The sequence below is a fragment of the Gigantopelta aegis genome, chromosome 4 (genome assembly GCF_016097555.1).
Source record: "Gigantopelta aegis isolate Gae_Host chromosome 4, Gae_host_genome, whole genome shotgun sequence".
In the NCBI taxonomy this organism is placed as follows: domain Eukaryota; kingdom Metazoa; phylum Mollusca; class Gastropoda; order Neomphalida; family Peltospiridae; genus Gigantopelta; species Gigantopelta aegis.
Genome location: NC_054702.1, coordinates 29,111,429 through 29,127,568, shown reverse-complemented (window position 1 = coordinate 29,127,568; position 16,140 = coordinate 29,111,429). Strand labels below are relative to the sequence as shown.

The 16,140-nt window shown below is 39.8% G+C and overlaps 1 protein-coding gene across 1 annotated transcript; it reads right to left on the bottom strand.

Annotated features, from left to right (window-relative positions):
- Positions 1-3,189: 3,189 nt before the first annotated feature.
- Positions 3,190-3,968, bottom strand: LOC121369780 (vicilin-like seed storage protein At2g18540; the record flags this gene model as incomplete). Its single annotated transcript, XM_041494838.1, has 2 exons — positions 3,190-3,543; positions 3,906-3,968. Coding segments are annotated over 2 exons (417 nt in total), but the record flags the coding sequence as incomplete, so codon positions are not given.
- Between the last annotated feature and the right edge of the window lie 12,172 nt (positions 3,969-16,140).

Here is a 16,140-nt window from a genome sequence, read left to right as displayed (position 1 = left end):
CTCTCTCTCTCTCTCTCTCTCTCTCTCTCTCTCTCTCTCTCTCTCTCTCTCTCTCTCTCTCGCTCTCTGCTGTAGTATTTGGCGACCATTTTGAAATGGGGAAAATTAGCATAGAGGTTCTAATAGACCAAATCAATTCCTATTGCCGATAATTTTAACGTTTACTCTCTCTCTCTCTCTCTCTCTCTCTCTCTCTCTCTCTCTCTCTCTCTCTCTCTCTCTCTCTCTCTCTCTCTCTCTCTCTCTCTCTCTCATTTGGCGACCATTTTGAAATGGGGAACATTAACATAGAGGTTCTAATAGACCAAATCAATTCCTATTGCCAATAATGTTAACGTTTACTAATAAAACTGATATAAGCAGCGTATCAACACACACAGGAAGTACAGCAATAGAAAGTGTTGCACCTCAAATCTTGTCTACCTGCATGAAAATGGGGGGGGGGGGGGGGGAGGGGGAAGGGGTCACGTTTCATTAAAAAGATTTAATTGATGTTTTTAATAACAACCGTAATTTTTACTGAAAATTACACAACATCGATCCTTACACAAAATCAGTTAAATGTGAGGGGTTTTCTATCCTTTTGCAACTACAAATCTGACTGGTGTAGATTGCCGTTGGTAGACCCATCGGGCTATTTATCGCTCCAACCAGTGCACCACGACTTGTATATCAAAGACCGTGGTATGTGTTATTCTGTCTGTGGGATGGTGCATATAAAAGATCCCTTGGTACAAATAGAAAAATGTAGCGGGTTTCCTCTCTAAGACTATATGTCAAAATTACCAAATGTTAAAATCAAATAGCCCATGATTAATAAGGCAATGTGTTCTAGTGGTGTTAAACTGGTGTGTTTTTAATGGAGTTCAGTATATTTAATTTCTTCATTTACTTTCATGCTTCTGTCCAGTAAAAGTTCAAGTGCACTTTCCTGGCAACACTGCTCAGTTGTCTGAACTGTCTGTCCAGGACAGAAGCTAATCGTCAGTTCTTAGTGGTCAGTGAGAGAGACGTTTATGTAGCAGCCACTGGGATGTTAAGACTCACTATGGGTTGAAACAGAGCTTAAGGCCCTGTCCACCCCTCCCCCACCCCTCCCCCGCTTCCTACGACAGTGTGATATGAATAAATAATTTTATCCAGATTCGAGCATTTTTGTTTAATTCGGGGGAAATTAGCCTACTCCATTATCCCCTCCCCCTAGAAAAATGGGAGTCCGTAAGCCTATGTCACATGTGGATCCTTAAACTGAAATTAAAATGTGTTAAATACATAATCATAGGCGTATCGGCTCCCATGTTTCGTAGGGAAGGGGGGAGGGAGGGGACAGGCCGGCTTTTAAACTAAAATGTCCGAATCAGGATAACAACATTTATTCATATTAGCATCACTACCAAACATCTATATACGGTTGCACACGAATCACTACGCCTTTTTACATGAATTACAACTACGTTTGAGGGTAGAATGATGGAAATACATGGTACAAAGGGCTCAGGTTAGCACATTTTTCCCGAATATCTGTATGATTTTTGCCCGAATTTGAAGTTTTGCTCCAGGACCGTTGTACCGTTATGTACACAATAACTATTACGTTACCAATAAAGTTCTATACGCGGCGGCTCATATTATGGCATTGGTGACTTACTTCTTATATCGATAATTTCAGAATTTGGAAAAAAACTAATTTGTACATACATACCTGCCAGAACAGTCTATACACAATATAAGTTACGTCATGTGTATTATGACGTCATGGGGTGATAAATGTTGACATAGTACGCGGCGTGATACATATGCCTACATTTGGTTTTTTTTTTATATTGTAGTCCCCTCCCCCGCTAAGTCACGCTCTCTCTCTCTCTCTCTCTCTTTCTCTCTCTCTCTCTCCCTCTCTCGTCTCTCTCCATCTCTTCCTCTCCTCTCTCTCTCTCTCTCTCTCTGTAGTATTTGGCGCCCATTTTGAAATGGGGAAAATTAGCATAGAGGTTCTAATAGACCAAATCATTCCTAATTGCCGATAATGTTAAGTTACTAATAAAACTCTCTGATATAAGCAGGCGGCTATCAACATCACCCAGGAAGTACAGCAATAAAAAAAGTGTGGCACCTCACATCTAATCTAACTGCATGAAAATGGTGGGGGGGGGGGGGGGGGGGGGGGGGGGGGGGAGGGGGGGGGAGGGGGAGGTGTGGTCCATTCTCGTTTCATTAAAAAAGTTTAATTATTGTTTTTAATAACAACCCGTCATTTTTGCTGAAAATTGCAGTTCCATTTTGTTGGGGGTATCCCGCATTAGTTCAAAACCTCTGGTATATACCTGCATAACAACTGTATAACATATAAAAAGTGTATTTATTTATTGTCAATGAATAATAGTATTTACACATATCAAAATGAACGTCAACTATTACTACCAATCACACCCACAGCTGCTTTTACTCCATAATATTTCACGGTGCCCTCCTCGAATTTTGACACGGAACTCTCTTCTTTGGTACTATGCAACCTAGAGAAATCTCTAGGCCTGATCCAGCATATCACGAGAACAGGGCCAGAGGGGGGGCAACTTCTCTCCTCTCAAAAGGTGCTCTATCAAATAGCTGCCTCACCACTCCCCAACATAAGGACAAATACATGATGCAAATTTTAAGAAATAGAAATTTTGGGAGCAGACAAATCAGAAATGAATGTGATGATTTAAGAAACCAAACCAGAACACTTAAAATATTTGAATAAGTTTATTGATAAAATGGCACAAGTTTATACATACGAAAAGGTACATTAATTTCCTGCTTCCTCCTATCTCTCCCCTCCTCTTTCATCTCTCTTTTCCTCTCTCTTCTCCCCCCCCTCCTCCTGCGGCTTCTTCCTCTCCCTACTCTCTTCCCCTCCTCTCTTCCCTTTCCCTCCTCTCCCCTCTCCTTTCTCTCTCTTTCCCATAGTCCTCTCCTCCTTCTACAGCAGAAAACTCCCCCGTCTCGCTCTCTCTCTCCTCCTCTGCGCTCCTCTCTCTTTTTTCCTCTCTCGCTCTCCTTCTCCTCTCTCATTTCCCCCTCCCTCTATGCGCGGTCTCTCTCTCTCCTACATCTCCTTTCTCTCCTCGTCTTCTTCCTCCTCCTCTTATTTCCGCTCTAGTGTGTCCCCTCTAAAATATGTGCGTGCGAAATCTCTGACTCGCCTCGACCTCAAAGTGTGCCCGCCCTCCCTCTCCTGTGCCTCTCCTCGTCCCTCCCTCTTATCTCTCCCCTCTCTTGTACTCCTTTTCTCCCCCCCCTCCTCCCCCCTCTCTTTTCCCTCTCCTGTCTCTCGGAATCCTCCTGGAACCTAAATCTAGTTTTCTCTCGCTTCTTTCCTACTTTCCTCCTCTCTCGCCTCCCCTCCCCACCTCCTCTCGGAATCAAAACCCTCTTTCTCTCTCCCTTCTCCCTCTCTCGCTCCCGCTCTCTCTTTCTCACCCCCTCCTCCATCCCCCTCTCCTCCTCTCTTCTTTCCCTTCCCTCTCCTCTTCTCTCTCTCTCTCTCTCTTCTCTCCTTTTTCTCTAGAAGCTCTCCCTCTCCCCTCTGTCCCCTCTCTCACCCTCTCTCCTCTTTGCCTCTCAGCTCCTTTCTTCTCTTTTCTCTCCTCTATCTCTCTTGTTCTGTCTTCTCTCTCTTTCTCTCTTCTCCCCCTCCCTCTCATTCTTTGCTCTCCCCCCTCCGCTCCCAACGATAGTGCCCTTAACTCGCTATATCCTCTGCTTCGCCTCTCTAGATCCTCCCTCTCTTTTCTCTCTAGATTATCCGTCTCCTCTAGTATCTTCTCTTATTCCCAATCCTCTTGTTCCCTCCATCTCCCTGAACAAAGTCTAGGCCTATCTCTCTCTTTTTTCCCCCCTCCCTCTCCCAAATCTCTCCTCTCCGCTCTCTCCGCTCGTCTCCGCTCATGCTCTCTTTGTCTTTTTCGCCCTCCTCTCTCTCCCTCTCTTTCTCTCTCTCATCCTTCTTTCTCTCCTCTCCCTTTCCTTGCTAAAAATATTTCTTCTCTGAAAAGAAAAAGAAAAAAAAGGAAGTTTCCTCTAGTTTTGCCTCATCCTCTCCCCATCTTTTTTTTTGTGCCTCGAGACCTCCTCTCCCCCCTCCCCTCCCCCTTTAGAATAGCGGTCCCGTGCACAAGCTTCCCTTAATTCTCGTGTTTCCCGTCTTCTCGCTATCACGCTCACGCTCGCTTCCTTCCACTCTAATCGTCTCTATGATAGACTTCTGCCTACCACTCCGCGCCCATCTGGATATCTACGTCGCGTCACTTCTCCCGTATCGCTTCTCTCTCTCCCTCCGTTGATTATCACTGTTATCTATCCTCTCATTTCTGCCTCTACTTTCCTCTCTCTCTCTCTCACATCTCTCTCCTTTCTCCTCCCTTATTCTCCCTCTCTCCCCCCCCCCCTTAAGGGATTTGTCCAACGGCAAACACCCAATGGGATTAAAGAATTATTATATGACAGGCGAGAAACAACATTTATTCATATTCGCCTCACTACCAAACCTCTATATACGGTTGCCACGAATCACTACTCCTTTTTACATGAATTACATGTAACGTTTTTGAGTAGAATGACGGAATCTACATGGTACAAAGATCTCAGGTTAGTCACCTTTTCGCCCGAATATCTCTATTATTTTTGCCCGAATTTGACGGTTTTGCTCCAGGACCGTTGTAACCGTTATGTACACTCCTAACTATTACGTTACCAATAAAGTTCTATAACGCGGCGGCTCTTATATGGCATTGGTGACTTACTCCTCTATCGATAATTTCAGAATTTGGAAAAAAAATACAAATTCGTACTTACATACTCTCCAGCACAAAAGATCGCCATACACAATATAAGTTACGTCCATTGTATCTATGACGTCTTTCACGGGTGATAACTGTTGACTCAGTACGCCGGCGTGCTACCTATCCTACATCCTGTTTTTTTTATTGTAGTCCCCTCCCCCCTTAGCGCCTCTCTCTCTCTCCTCTCTCTCTCTCTCTCTCTCTCTCTCTCTCTCTCTCTCTCTCTCTCTCGCTCTCTCTGCTGTCCTCATTGGTGCTACCATTTGAAATGGGAAAATTACATAGAGGTTCTAATAGACCAATCAATTCCTATCTGGCATAATTTTAACCTTAACTCTCGCTCTCTCTCTCTCTCTCTCCTCTCTCCTCTCTCTCTTACATCTCTCTCCTCTTCCTCTCTTCTCTCCTCTACTCCTCTCCCTCTCTCCCCCCTCTCCTCTTCTCTGCTCCTCTCCCTCTCTCGAATCCCTTTCTCCTCGTCCATCCGGGCTTTTTCTTTCCTCTTCAATCCCCCCCTTTGGCGATCATTTCTGAAATGTGGACATGAATATAGAGGTTCTAATAGAGCCAAATCAAATTCCTATTGCCATCTGGTTAACGTTTAAACTAAATAAAACTGATATAGGCAGCGTATCAACACACACCGGAAGTACAGCAATATAAAGTGTGTGCCCCTACAAAGTCTTGATCGTACCCTGGCATGAAAATGGGGGGGGGGTGTAGGGGGTGGAAGGTTCACGTTTCATTTAAAAAGATTTAATTGATTTTTTTCAATAACAACCGGCCAGATTTTTACTGAAAATTACACAAACATCGATCCTTACACAAAATCAGTTAAATGTGATGGGTTTTCTATCCTTTTGCAACTACAAATTGGCACGGTGTAGATTGCCGTTGGTAGACCCATCGGTCCTATTTATCGCTCCAACCAGTGCACCACGACTTGTAATCAAGGACCGTGGGTATGTGTGTGTAGTCCTGTCGGGTGGGATTGGTGCCTATACAAGATCCCTTGGTAACAAATAGAAAATGTATGCTGGGTTTCCCTCTCTAAGACATATGTCAAAATTACAAATGTTAAAATCAATCGCCCATGATTAATAAGGCAATGTGTTCTAGTGGTGTTAAACTGGTGTGTTTTTTAATGGAGTTCAGTATATTTAATTCTTCTTTACTTCATTTACTTTGCATGCTTCTGTCCAGGTAAAAGTTCAAGTGCACATTTTCCTGGCAACACTGCTCAGTTGTCCTGAACTTGTCTGTCCAGGACAGAAGCTAATCGTCATTTCTTAGTGGTCATTGAGAGAGACGCTTTATGTAGCAGCCACTGGGATGTTAAGACTCACTATGGGTTGAAACAGAGCTTAAGGCCAAAAAAAAAAAAAAAAAAAAAAGGCCCTCCAGTCCCACCCCTCCCCCGCTCCTACGACAGTGTGTTTTATGAATAAATAATTTTTTATCCAGATTCGAGCATTTTTGTTTAATTCGGGGGAAATTAGCCTACTCCATTATCCCCTCCCCCCTAGAAAAATGGAAGTCCGTAAGCCTATGTCACATGTGGATCCTTAAACTGAAATTAAAATGTGTTAAATACATAATCATAGGCGTATCGGAAGGCTTGGCTCCAATGTTTTGTAGGAAGGGGGGAGGGAGGGGACAGGCCGGCTTTTAAAACTAAAATGTCCGAATCAGGATAACAACATTTATTCATATTAGCATCACTACCAAACATCTCATATACGGTTGCACACGAATCACTACGCCCTTTTTACATGAATTACAACTACGTTTGAGGGTAGAATGATGGAAATACATGGTACAAAGGGCTCAGGTTAGCACATTTTTCCCGAATATCTGTATGATGTTTTGCCCCGAATTTGAAGTTTTGCTCCAGGACCGTTGTACCGTTATGTACACAATAACTATTACGTTACCAATAAAGTTCTATACGCGGCGGCTCATATTATGGCATTGGTGACTTACTTCTTCTATCGATAATTTCAGAATTTGGAAAAAAACTAATTTGTACATACATACCTGCCAGAACAGTCTATACACAATATAAGTTACGTCATGTGTATTATGACGTCATGGGGTGATAAATGTTGACATAGTACGCGGCGTGATACATATGCCTACATTTGGGTTTTTTTTTTATTGTAGTCCCCTCCCCCGCTAAGTCACGCTCTCTCTCTCTCTCTCTCTCTCTCTCTCTCTCTCTCTCTCTCTCTCTCTCTCTCTCTCTCTCTCTCTCTCTCTCTCTCTCTCTGCTGTAGTATTTGGCGACCATTTTGAAATGGGGAAAATTAGCATAGAGGTTCTAATAGACCAAATCAATTCATATTGCCGATAATTTTAACGTTTACTAATAAAACTGATACAAGCAGCGTATCAACACACCCAGGAAGTACAGCAATAAAACGTGTGGCACCTCACATCTAATCTAACTGCATGAAAATGGGGAGGGGGGGGGGAGGGGGGAGGGGGGTCACGTTTCATTAAAAAGATTTAATTAATGTTTTTAATAACAACCGTCATTTTTGCTGAAAATTGCAGTTCCATTTTTGGGGGTATCCCGCATTAGTTTCAACCTCTGGTATATACTGCATAACAACTGTATAACATATAAAAGTGTATTTATTTATTGTCAATGAATAATAGTATTTACACATATAATGAACGTCACATATTACTACCAATCACACCCACAGCTGCTTTTACTCCATAAATATTTCACGGTGCACCTCGAATTTTGACACGGAACTCTCTTCTTTGGTACTATGCAACCTAGAGAACTCTCTAGGCCTGATCCAGCATATCACGAGAACAGGGCCAGAGAACACTCAATCAGTGCTCTATCAAATAGCTGCACACCACTCCCACATAAGGACAAATACATGATGCAAATTTTAAGAAATAGACATTTTGGGAGCAGACAAATCAGAAATGAATGTGATGATTTAAGAAACCAACAGAACACTTAAAATATTTGAATAAAGTTTATTGATAAAATGGCACAAATTTATACATACGAAAAGGTACATTTAATATAACAAAATATATACTATATATTTACAAATGGCACGACTCCCTCAACTAGAGTATTGGAATATAGCAGGCTATATTGTTTTTGTTATCATACACAATACCATCCCATTGCCTACACACTGGAATACAATAGGAATATTTTGTTATTATATACTTAAGACCACTTCTCTTCCATACGCTGCAATATTGCAGGTTGTATTGCTTTTATTATCATACATAATACCATCCCTTTGCCTATACACTGGAATACAACACTAATATTGTGTTATGTACATAACACCACTTCTCTTCTATACACTGCAATAGAGCAGGCTATATTGTTTTTGTTATAATACATAATACCATCCCATTGTCTATACACTGGAATACAACAGGAATATTGTGTTATGTACGTAAGACCACTTCTCTTCCATGCACTGCAATATTGCAGGTTATATTGGTTTTGTTATCATACATAATACCATCCCATTGCCCATACACTGGAATACAACACTAATATTGTGTTATGTACATAACACCACTTCTCTTCTATACACTGCAGTAGAGCAGGCTATATTGTTTTTGTTATAATACATAATACCATCCCATTGCCCGTACACTGGAATACAACACTAATATTGTGTTATGTACATAACACCACTTCTCTTCTATACACTGCAGTAGAGCAGGCTATATTGTTTTTGTTATACATAATACCATCCCATTGCCCATACACTGGAATACAACACTAATATTGTGTTATGTACATAACACCACTTCTCTTCTATACACTGCAGTAGAGCAGGCTATATTGTTTTTGTTATAATACATAATACCATCCCATGGCCCATACACCAGAATACAACACTAATATTGTGTTATGTACACAACATCACTTCTCTTCTATACACTGCAATAGAGCAGGCTATATTGTTTTTGTTATAATATACTACTCAAAAGAATTTAAGGGTCAAAAATATAACCAAATAAGTTTCAGAGTGTATTAGATTGATGATGTAAACTACACCAAAAATTTAATTTATTGTTCCATATTTACAAAAAAACACAAATAAACGTCACTGTATACAAGAAAGTCACATGATATGCTGTCAAAGTTGAAGGTTGTCAAACATGGATTTTACACATTAGAACATTCGTTTAATAGTGTGTGAATCAACCCCTGGCGCGAATACACTCGACACATCGTTGCCTCATGCTGTTGAACAGACGTCTGAAGAACTCTTGGGGAATGGCCTGCCACTCTGCTATAAGAAGTTGACCCAGATCATGAAGGTTGGCCTGAGGGGCATGGTTATCCCGAACTATCCTGCCTAATTGGTCCCAGGCGCTCTATTGGGGCCAAGTCAGGCGAATATGCTGGCCAATCCATCCTGGCGATACCTTGTTGTCTGAGAAAGTCCGTTACCACCCTGACGCGGTGGGGTCTGGCATTGTCATCCTGCAGAACTGCCCCGCCGCCAATCTGCTAAAGGCCTGGGAGAACCAACGGCCTGATAATCTCATTCAGATAGCGGATTCCATTCAGATTGCCATCCACCACATAGAGGGGGGTCCTGTGGTGGATAGAGATGCCGCCCCACACCATGACGCTGCCACCACCGAACCGGTGACGTTGTCTAACGTTAACGTCAGCGAAGCGCTCCCCAGGACGTCTGTAGACACGAACCCGACCGTCGTTGAACTGGAGACTAAACCTGGACTCATCAGTGAACATCACTCGACCCCACTGAGTACGTTGCCACCGCAGATGAAGTGTGCACCAGTGACGTCTGGCCGTTCTGTGACGTGGTAGGAGTGGTGGTCGAACAGCCTGGCGACGGCAGCGTAGCTTATTGGCTCTCAGACGATTGCGTATGGTTTCATCAGACACTCGAGTTCCAGTCGCAGTCCGCAGATTGTCACGTAATCGGCTTGCAGTGGTTGTGCGTTGACGTAGAGCCATATTGGTGATGTAGCGGTCCTCTCTATTTGTAGTGCTTCGGGGTCTTCCCGAACGTGGACGATTTCAAAACATAATTCGTTGCTTGGTACCGTTGCCACAGTCGGCCAACGACTCTGACTGACACCAAGTCTCAGAGCAACATTTCTTTGCGTATTGCCACCCTGAAGCCAAGCAATAGCCCTTCCTCGATCTTCGATAGTCAGTTGACGTCGTACCATTGTCGAATTTGGAGTGTGCACCGTACACGAACGCAAGCTCCAATTATACGGAATTCAGCATTGGGAACATGGAATACACGTGCAAAGCGTGCAAATGAAGCGCTTTGTGAAAAAGCAAGTTATGGGCACTTAGCAGACCTTTCGCTTTCGCCCTAATTTACGTGCAAATGTAAGCATGTTTTCGCCATTAGAACTAGTCGACAGTGTCAATGACAGTGGATTTTAATTCATTTATGGGTTGCTTAGACCCACTTTCGTCAAAATGGAACAATACCATGTACGTACGTAAGACCACTTCTCTTCTATACACTGCAATAGAGCAGGCTATGTTGTTTTTGTTATTATACATAATACCATCCTATTGCCTATACTCTGGAATACAACAGGAATATTTTGTTATGTACGTAACACTACTTCTTTTCCATACACTGCAATATAGCAGGATGGTTTGTTTTACAATTATACATAATACCACCCCTTGAAGCTTACCATCATACACTGGAATCTAGTAGACTACACTCATCCACTGTGTATTACACATATGAACACACCCTGCACTCCCACACCAAAATACATGGGATTATTGCCGGCTATATATTTTTTTTTATTATATATAACATCACCCCTCTCCCAAACATTGTAATATTACTGGAGTTTGTTTTATAATTATACATAACACCACTTCTCCAATGTACAATGAAATAGGACAGATTATGTTCGTTATGTACAATAATAAACGAACATAATCTGTCCTAACTCCACTCTTAACCCCATTCACTAGAAAATGGCACATCATAATGTTTTAGCTATTATACATTATAGTTGCACATACTATACACTGGAATAGCTGGCTGCAAAAATGTTGGTGGGAAGGCGGGCTTTTAAACTAAAATGTCCGAATCAGGACAACATTTATTCATATTAGCATCACTACCAATTTTTTTTACATGAATTACAACTAAGTTTGAGGGTAGAATGATGGAAATACATGGTACAAAAGTCTCAGGTTAGCAGATTTTGCCCGAATATCTGTATAATTTTTGCCCGAATTTGAAGTTTTGCTCCAGGACCGTTGTACGTTATGTACACAATAACTATTACGTTACCAATAAAGTTCTATACGCGGCGGCTCATATTATGGCATTGGTGACTTGCTTCTTCTATCGATGTCAGAATTTGGAAAAAAACAAATTCGTACATACATACATGCCAGAACAGTCTATACACAATATGTTACCTCATGTGTATTATGACGTCATGGGGTGATAAATGTCGACATAATACGCGGCGTGATACATATGTTTTTATTGCAGAGGTCCTCCCCCCCCCCCCCCTCTCTCTCTCTCTCTCTCTCTCTCTCTCTCTCTCTCTCTCTCTCTCTGTCTCTCTCTCTCTCTCTCTCATCTACCACATTTCTGGTATAACCTCTGCAATGTTAGTAATAAGAAAATGAAAAAACTATAATAAATAAAAATCTTTTATTACAAATAATTTGAAATAAATCTAGCCAGAGAGCGTAGTCCTACTACAATGGCAAATAATAAACAACTAGCAAACTATTACTTGGTTTGGTCACTGTAAAGTTCAGTTATATTTTGTAAAACTAAATTGTGTTGTATATGAAAAATAAACAAAATAAAAGAAGAAAATACAGCATCTTTAATCACAAGAGTCCCACTTAGGGACCATACGCACCAATGTGGAAAACCGATAAAAACCAAAAGAACCCCATTCTTTGCATACCTATTCCATCACATTTGTGTTTCAGTGGTGTTAATAAAAAACAAAACAATGCACGTTATCAGAGGGGATACAAGCTTTGTTTATAAGGAAGAGCAAGAGTGCAATAGTTAAAGATTTTTGCATGGATATTTTGTGTATAGTTTTTTAATCTAGGAAGCTCACCATAATACCATATAGCAGCATCTTCTGAATCATGTATAGCATTGTTTTATAATTTGTATATCATCTGAAACATGCATCACATTGTTTTATAATTTGTATAGCATCTGAAAAGTTTTATAATTTGTATAGCATCTGAAAAGTGCATCACATTGTTTTATAATTTGTATAGCATCTGAAACATGCATCACATTGTTTAATAATTTGTATAGCATATGAAAAGTGCATGACATTGTTTTATAATTTGTATAGCATCTGAAAAGTGCATGACATTGTTTTATAATTTGTATAGCATCTGAAACATGCATCACATTGTTTTACAATCTAACAACTGAAGAGCAATTTTACAAAACTTGTCAAATCATGATGTCAGTTTGCAAAAAAATAATCTTATGTTAAAACATATAGAACTTCATGAAAATACCATTAGTTTATAGCTATCATATAAAATGATTTAATAAATTTTGATATAACCACTGTGCATGTTATTTTTCACAGTATATTATTTTCATTTTCGCCTATATTGGACATAAAATTGCATTCTTGAAGTTACAGGTGTTGCTGATAAATAGTTAAAAATTAATTGATCCCGCATATAATCCTTGCATAATTAAAGTTAAATTTGTTTTGTTTAATGACACCACTAGAGCACATTGATTTATTAATCATTGGCTACTGGATATCAAACATTTGGCCATTTTGACATATAGTCTTAGAGAGAAAACTAGCTACTTTATTCCATTAGAAGGGATCTTTTATATGCACCATCACACATACAGGATAGCGTGGCTTCCTCAAGAATTATTAGTGAAATTATAAAATATATAGAAAGTCTTCACGGTGCATCAGGTCCGTAGGTTCACCAGTTTTTATTTCGGGACTTTAAAATGACTTATAATGCTAATACGGAAACCTGATGATAGAACAACCATAAAAATTAGCCCTCCTTCCCCCCATTCATTAAAACAGCTGTGCCAGTTATTTATCAATATGGAGATGCCAATCAAATTCAAAGAATGGGGCCGTTCAAATATTATATAACACTATTTATGTCAAAATTACATACCCTCCCTCCACCCTGTAATGCGAAACCCATACACTCTGCAAAATATTACATAACACTTGAAAATGTTTTCTTTAAGGACACTCTCAACACATTTTATTTATGGTTATATGGCGTCAGACATATGGTTATGGACCACACAGATTTTAAGAGGAAACCCACTGTCGCCACATAGGCTACTCTTTTATGACAGGCAATAAGGGATCTTTTATTTACGCTTCCCACAGGCAGGATAGCACAAACCATAGCCTTTGTTGAACCAGTTATGGATCACTGGTCGGTGCACTCACTCAGGGTTTGGAGTCGGTATCTGGATTAAAAATCCCATGCCTCGACTGGGATCCAAACCCAGTACCTACCAGCCTGTAGACCGATGGCCTAACCATGACGCCACCGAGGCCGGTCATTCATAAACAAATCATGCGATGGGTGCAATATAATTTTAACACAATGTTTTGCAATTTGGGAAAGCGCATATATGCATTTCAACTCAATTTATAATCCATATTGTGTGTATATACACATCTAGCTATAACTACCTATGTTAATTATTGTCGACATGATGGGAGCATTTATAAAATAAAATAAAGATTTTAGTAATAAAAAAAAAAAGGTGTGATACGTGATGCTGTTCAGTACACCCACCTGTAACACATTTGGACCTACAACCACCGACCACCCTTGAGCTTTACATATTTGAATGGCCTCTAGCACTAACCTGTCTGTCACCCTAACTGAATTTTATATTAATATATATTTATAAATGGTAATAAATATTATTTAGATGTAATTTTTTGTGAGCAACTAATTCAAGGTATAAAACTTCATATTTCAAAAAAAAGTGACTAAATATTTTGATCATTATATGCATCACTAAGACTGTTCCTTTAACAGGTTTTGTAAGGAAACACTTCAGTTGGTTTAAAATCTGAGCACACAGTCTCATGTTGCCAGTGGCGTAGTGTGGGCAGGGCCACCTGGGCAGTTGCCCCAGGTGCAAAATTCTGTACTGGTGGAAGGGACTCAGAGAGTGCCAATGGTCCACTGGTTAGGGGGCACAATACTTGCCTTGCCCCAGGTGCTGGCAACCCAAGCTACACCACTGCATGTTGCAGAATGGTCAGAAGTGAAAAGGAATGTTTGAAATATGTTCTTTTCTTTTTTGTAGTTTTGTTTTAACTAGTTAAATGATGATTTATATTTTTCAAAACAAAGAACTGTAAATGAGGAAAACAAATCAATGACATTGGTTTCAATTACCCAAGCTGTCCTCTGGTGACCAGGGGCCTAATTCACTAAACTCTCGTAACTTTGCGATCTCGCAGTGTAATGCTAAAAGACTTGCTAAGAGGATGCTTTGTTGTCTAGCAGAGCCGAAGAGACCTTTGTGAATTAGACCCCTGAGCTTTAGTTACAGTTGAAGACAAGTCAGCTTTTTGTCCTCACCAATTTACTGTACTGTACTGTACTGTACTTGTTACAAAATTAAGAAGTTGTCTACACTTTACTGTAATACACCATAGTACACTACATTGTACAGAACTTGTTAACAATTGACAAGTATTTTTACACTGGACTGTACCATGCTGTAAAGGAACTAACGATGCAATGCAATAATGAGAAAATTAGTCAAACTATTGCAATAAAGCTATAGTTTATCAAAACAACAACATGTAGGTGGAAACAAAAACTAAGTAATTGTATGATTCAAATAGCACCATTAGAATATAATAGATTTTAAAATTTAGAACTTCTAAAACAGTTCAAATGTGGCCCGTTTGCCAGATAATAGAATAAACATATTTTTTACTCAGACACAATAATATATATAAAAAAAAGTGTTGGCATGAAATTTTTTAAAAACAAATAAAACAAATAATTAAAGTACTCATGATACACTTTGCCTACAAAGACTATCTAGCTATCAGAACGGGAAAATTGTCATTTTTGGCTGGTCTAGGACCAATACAATCTTCAAAGACCAAAATAAACAACTGAAAATTAATGTGTTTTGTGCCATTTTTACTTTTTCAATTCTATTCAGTCGAAATATTGGTCTGTATAAAGTTAGGTTGATTTTTCTTGATGTAACTAATTAAAATACGATAGTAAGTCAGGATATTGAAAAATTAGTTAAGTTTCACATTTGGGATTTTTGTTTTGTTGAGTAACAATATGTTAATTTGAAAAAACATTTTAATCCAATTTATTCACGTTGCTATTTTATTCAAACAATTATTCTTAAAAGCTAATTTCTTCACATCATTTTACTCGCACAATTCTTAAAGCTAAATGGTGTTGTGGTTGTGATGTTGATGGTAGTGGTGTTGTGGTTGTGGTGTTGATGGTAGTGGTTTTGTGCTTGTGAGGTTGATGGTAGTGGTTTTGTGCTTGTGAGGTTGATGGTAGTGGTTTTGTGCTTGTGAGGTTGATGGTAGTGGTTTGTGCTTGTGAGGTTGATGGTAGTGGTTTTGTGCTTGCGAGGTTGATGGTAGTGGTGTTGTGGTTGTTTATGTTGATGGTAGTGGTTTTGTGCTTGTGATGTTGATGGTAGTGGTTTTGTGCTTGTGAGGTTGATGGTAGTGGTGTTGTGCTTGTGATGTTGATGATAATGGTGGTGTGCTTGTGATGTTGATGATATTGGTTTTATGCTTGTGAGGTTGATGATAGTGGTGTTGTGGTTGTTTATGTTGATGGTAGTGGTTTTGTGCTTGTGAGGTTGATGGTAGTGGTGTTGTGCTTGTGATGTTGTGATTGTGAGGTTGATGGTAGTGGTGTTGTGCTTGTGAGGTTGATGATGGTGGTGTGCCTGTGATGTTGATGGTAGTGGTGCTGTGCTTGTGACGTTTATGGCAGTGGTGCTGTGGTTGTGATGTTGATGGTAGGAGTGATTGGCATTTTCACTTTTTTTCTTGCTCTCATAGCTATAGTAAACTTGGAAGAGTCAACTTAAAGACAAAAAGCTTAACATTAATAAAAAATAAAATACCATGACAAACATAACAAAATAATTAAATTATAGCAAAAGCAATGACTAGAAATTCCACTCCAGTCTAACAAATAAACAAAAAGTCACATTAAAACAACTACAACTAAAACATGATTATAGCAAACTTGCATAGGATGAAATGCAATAAAAATATTTAT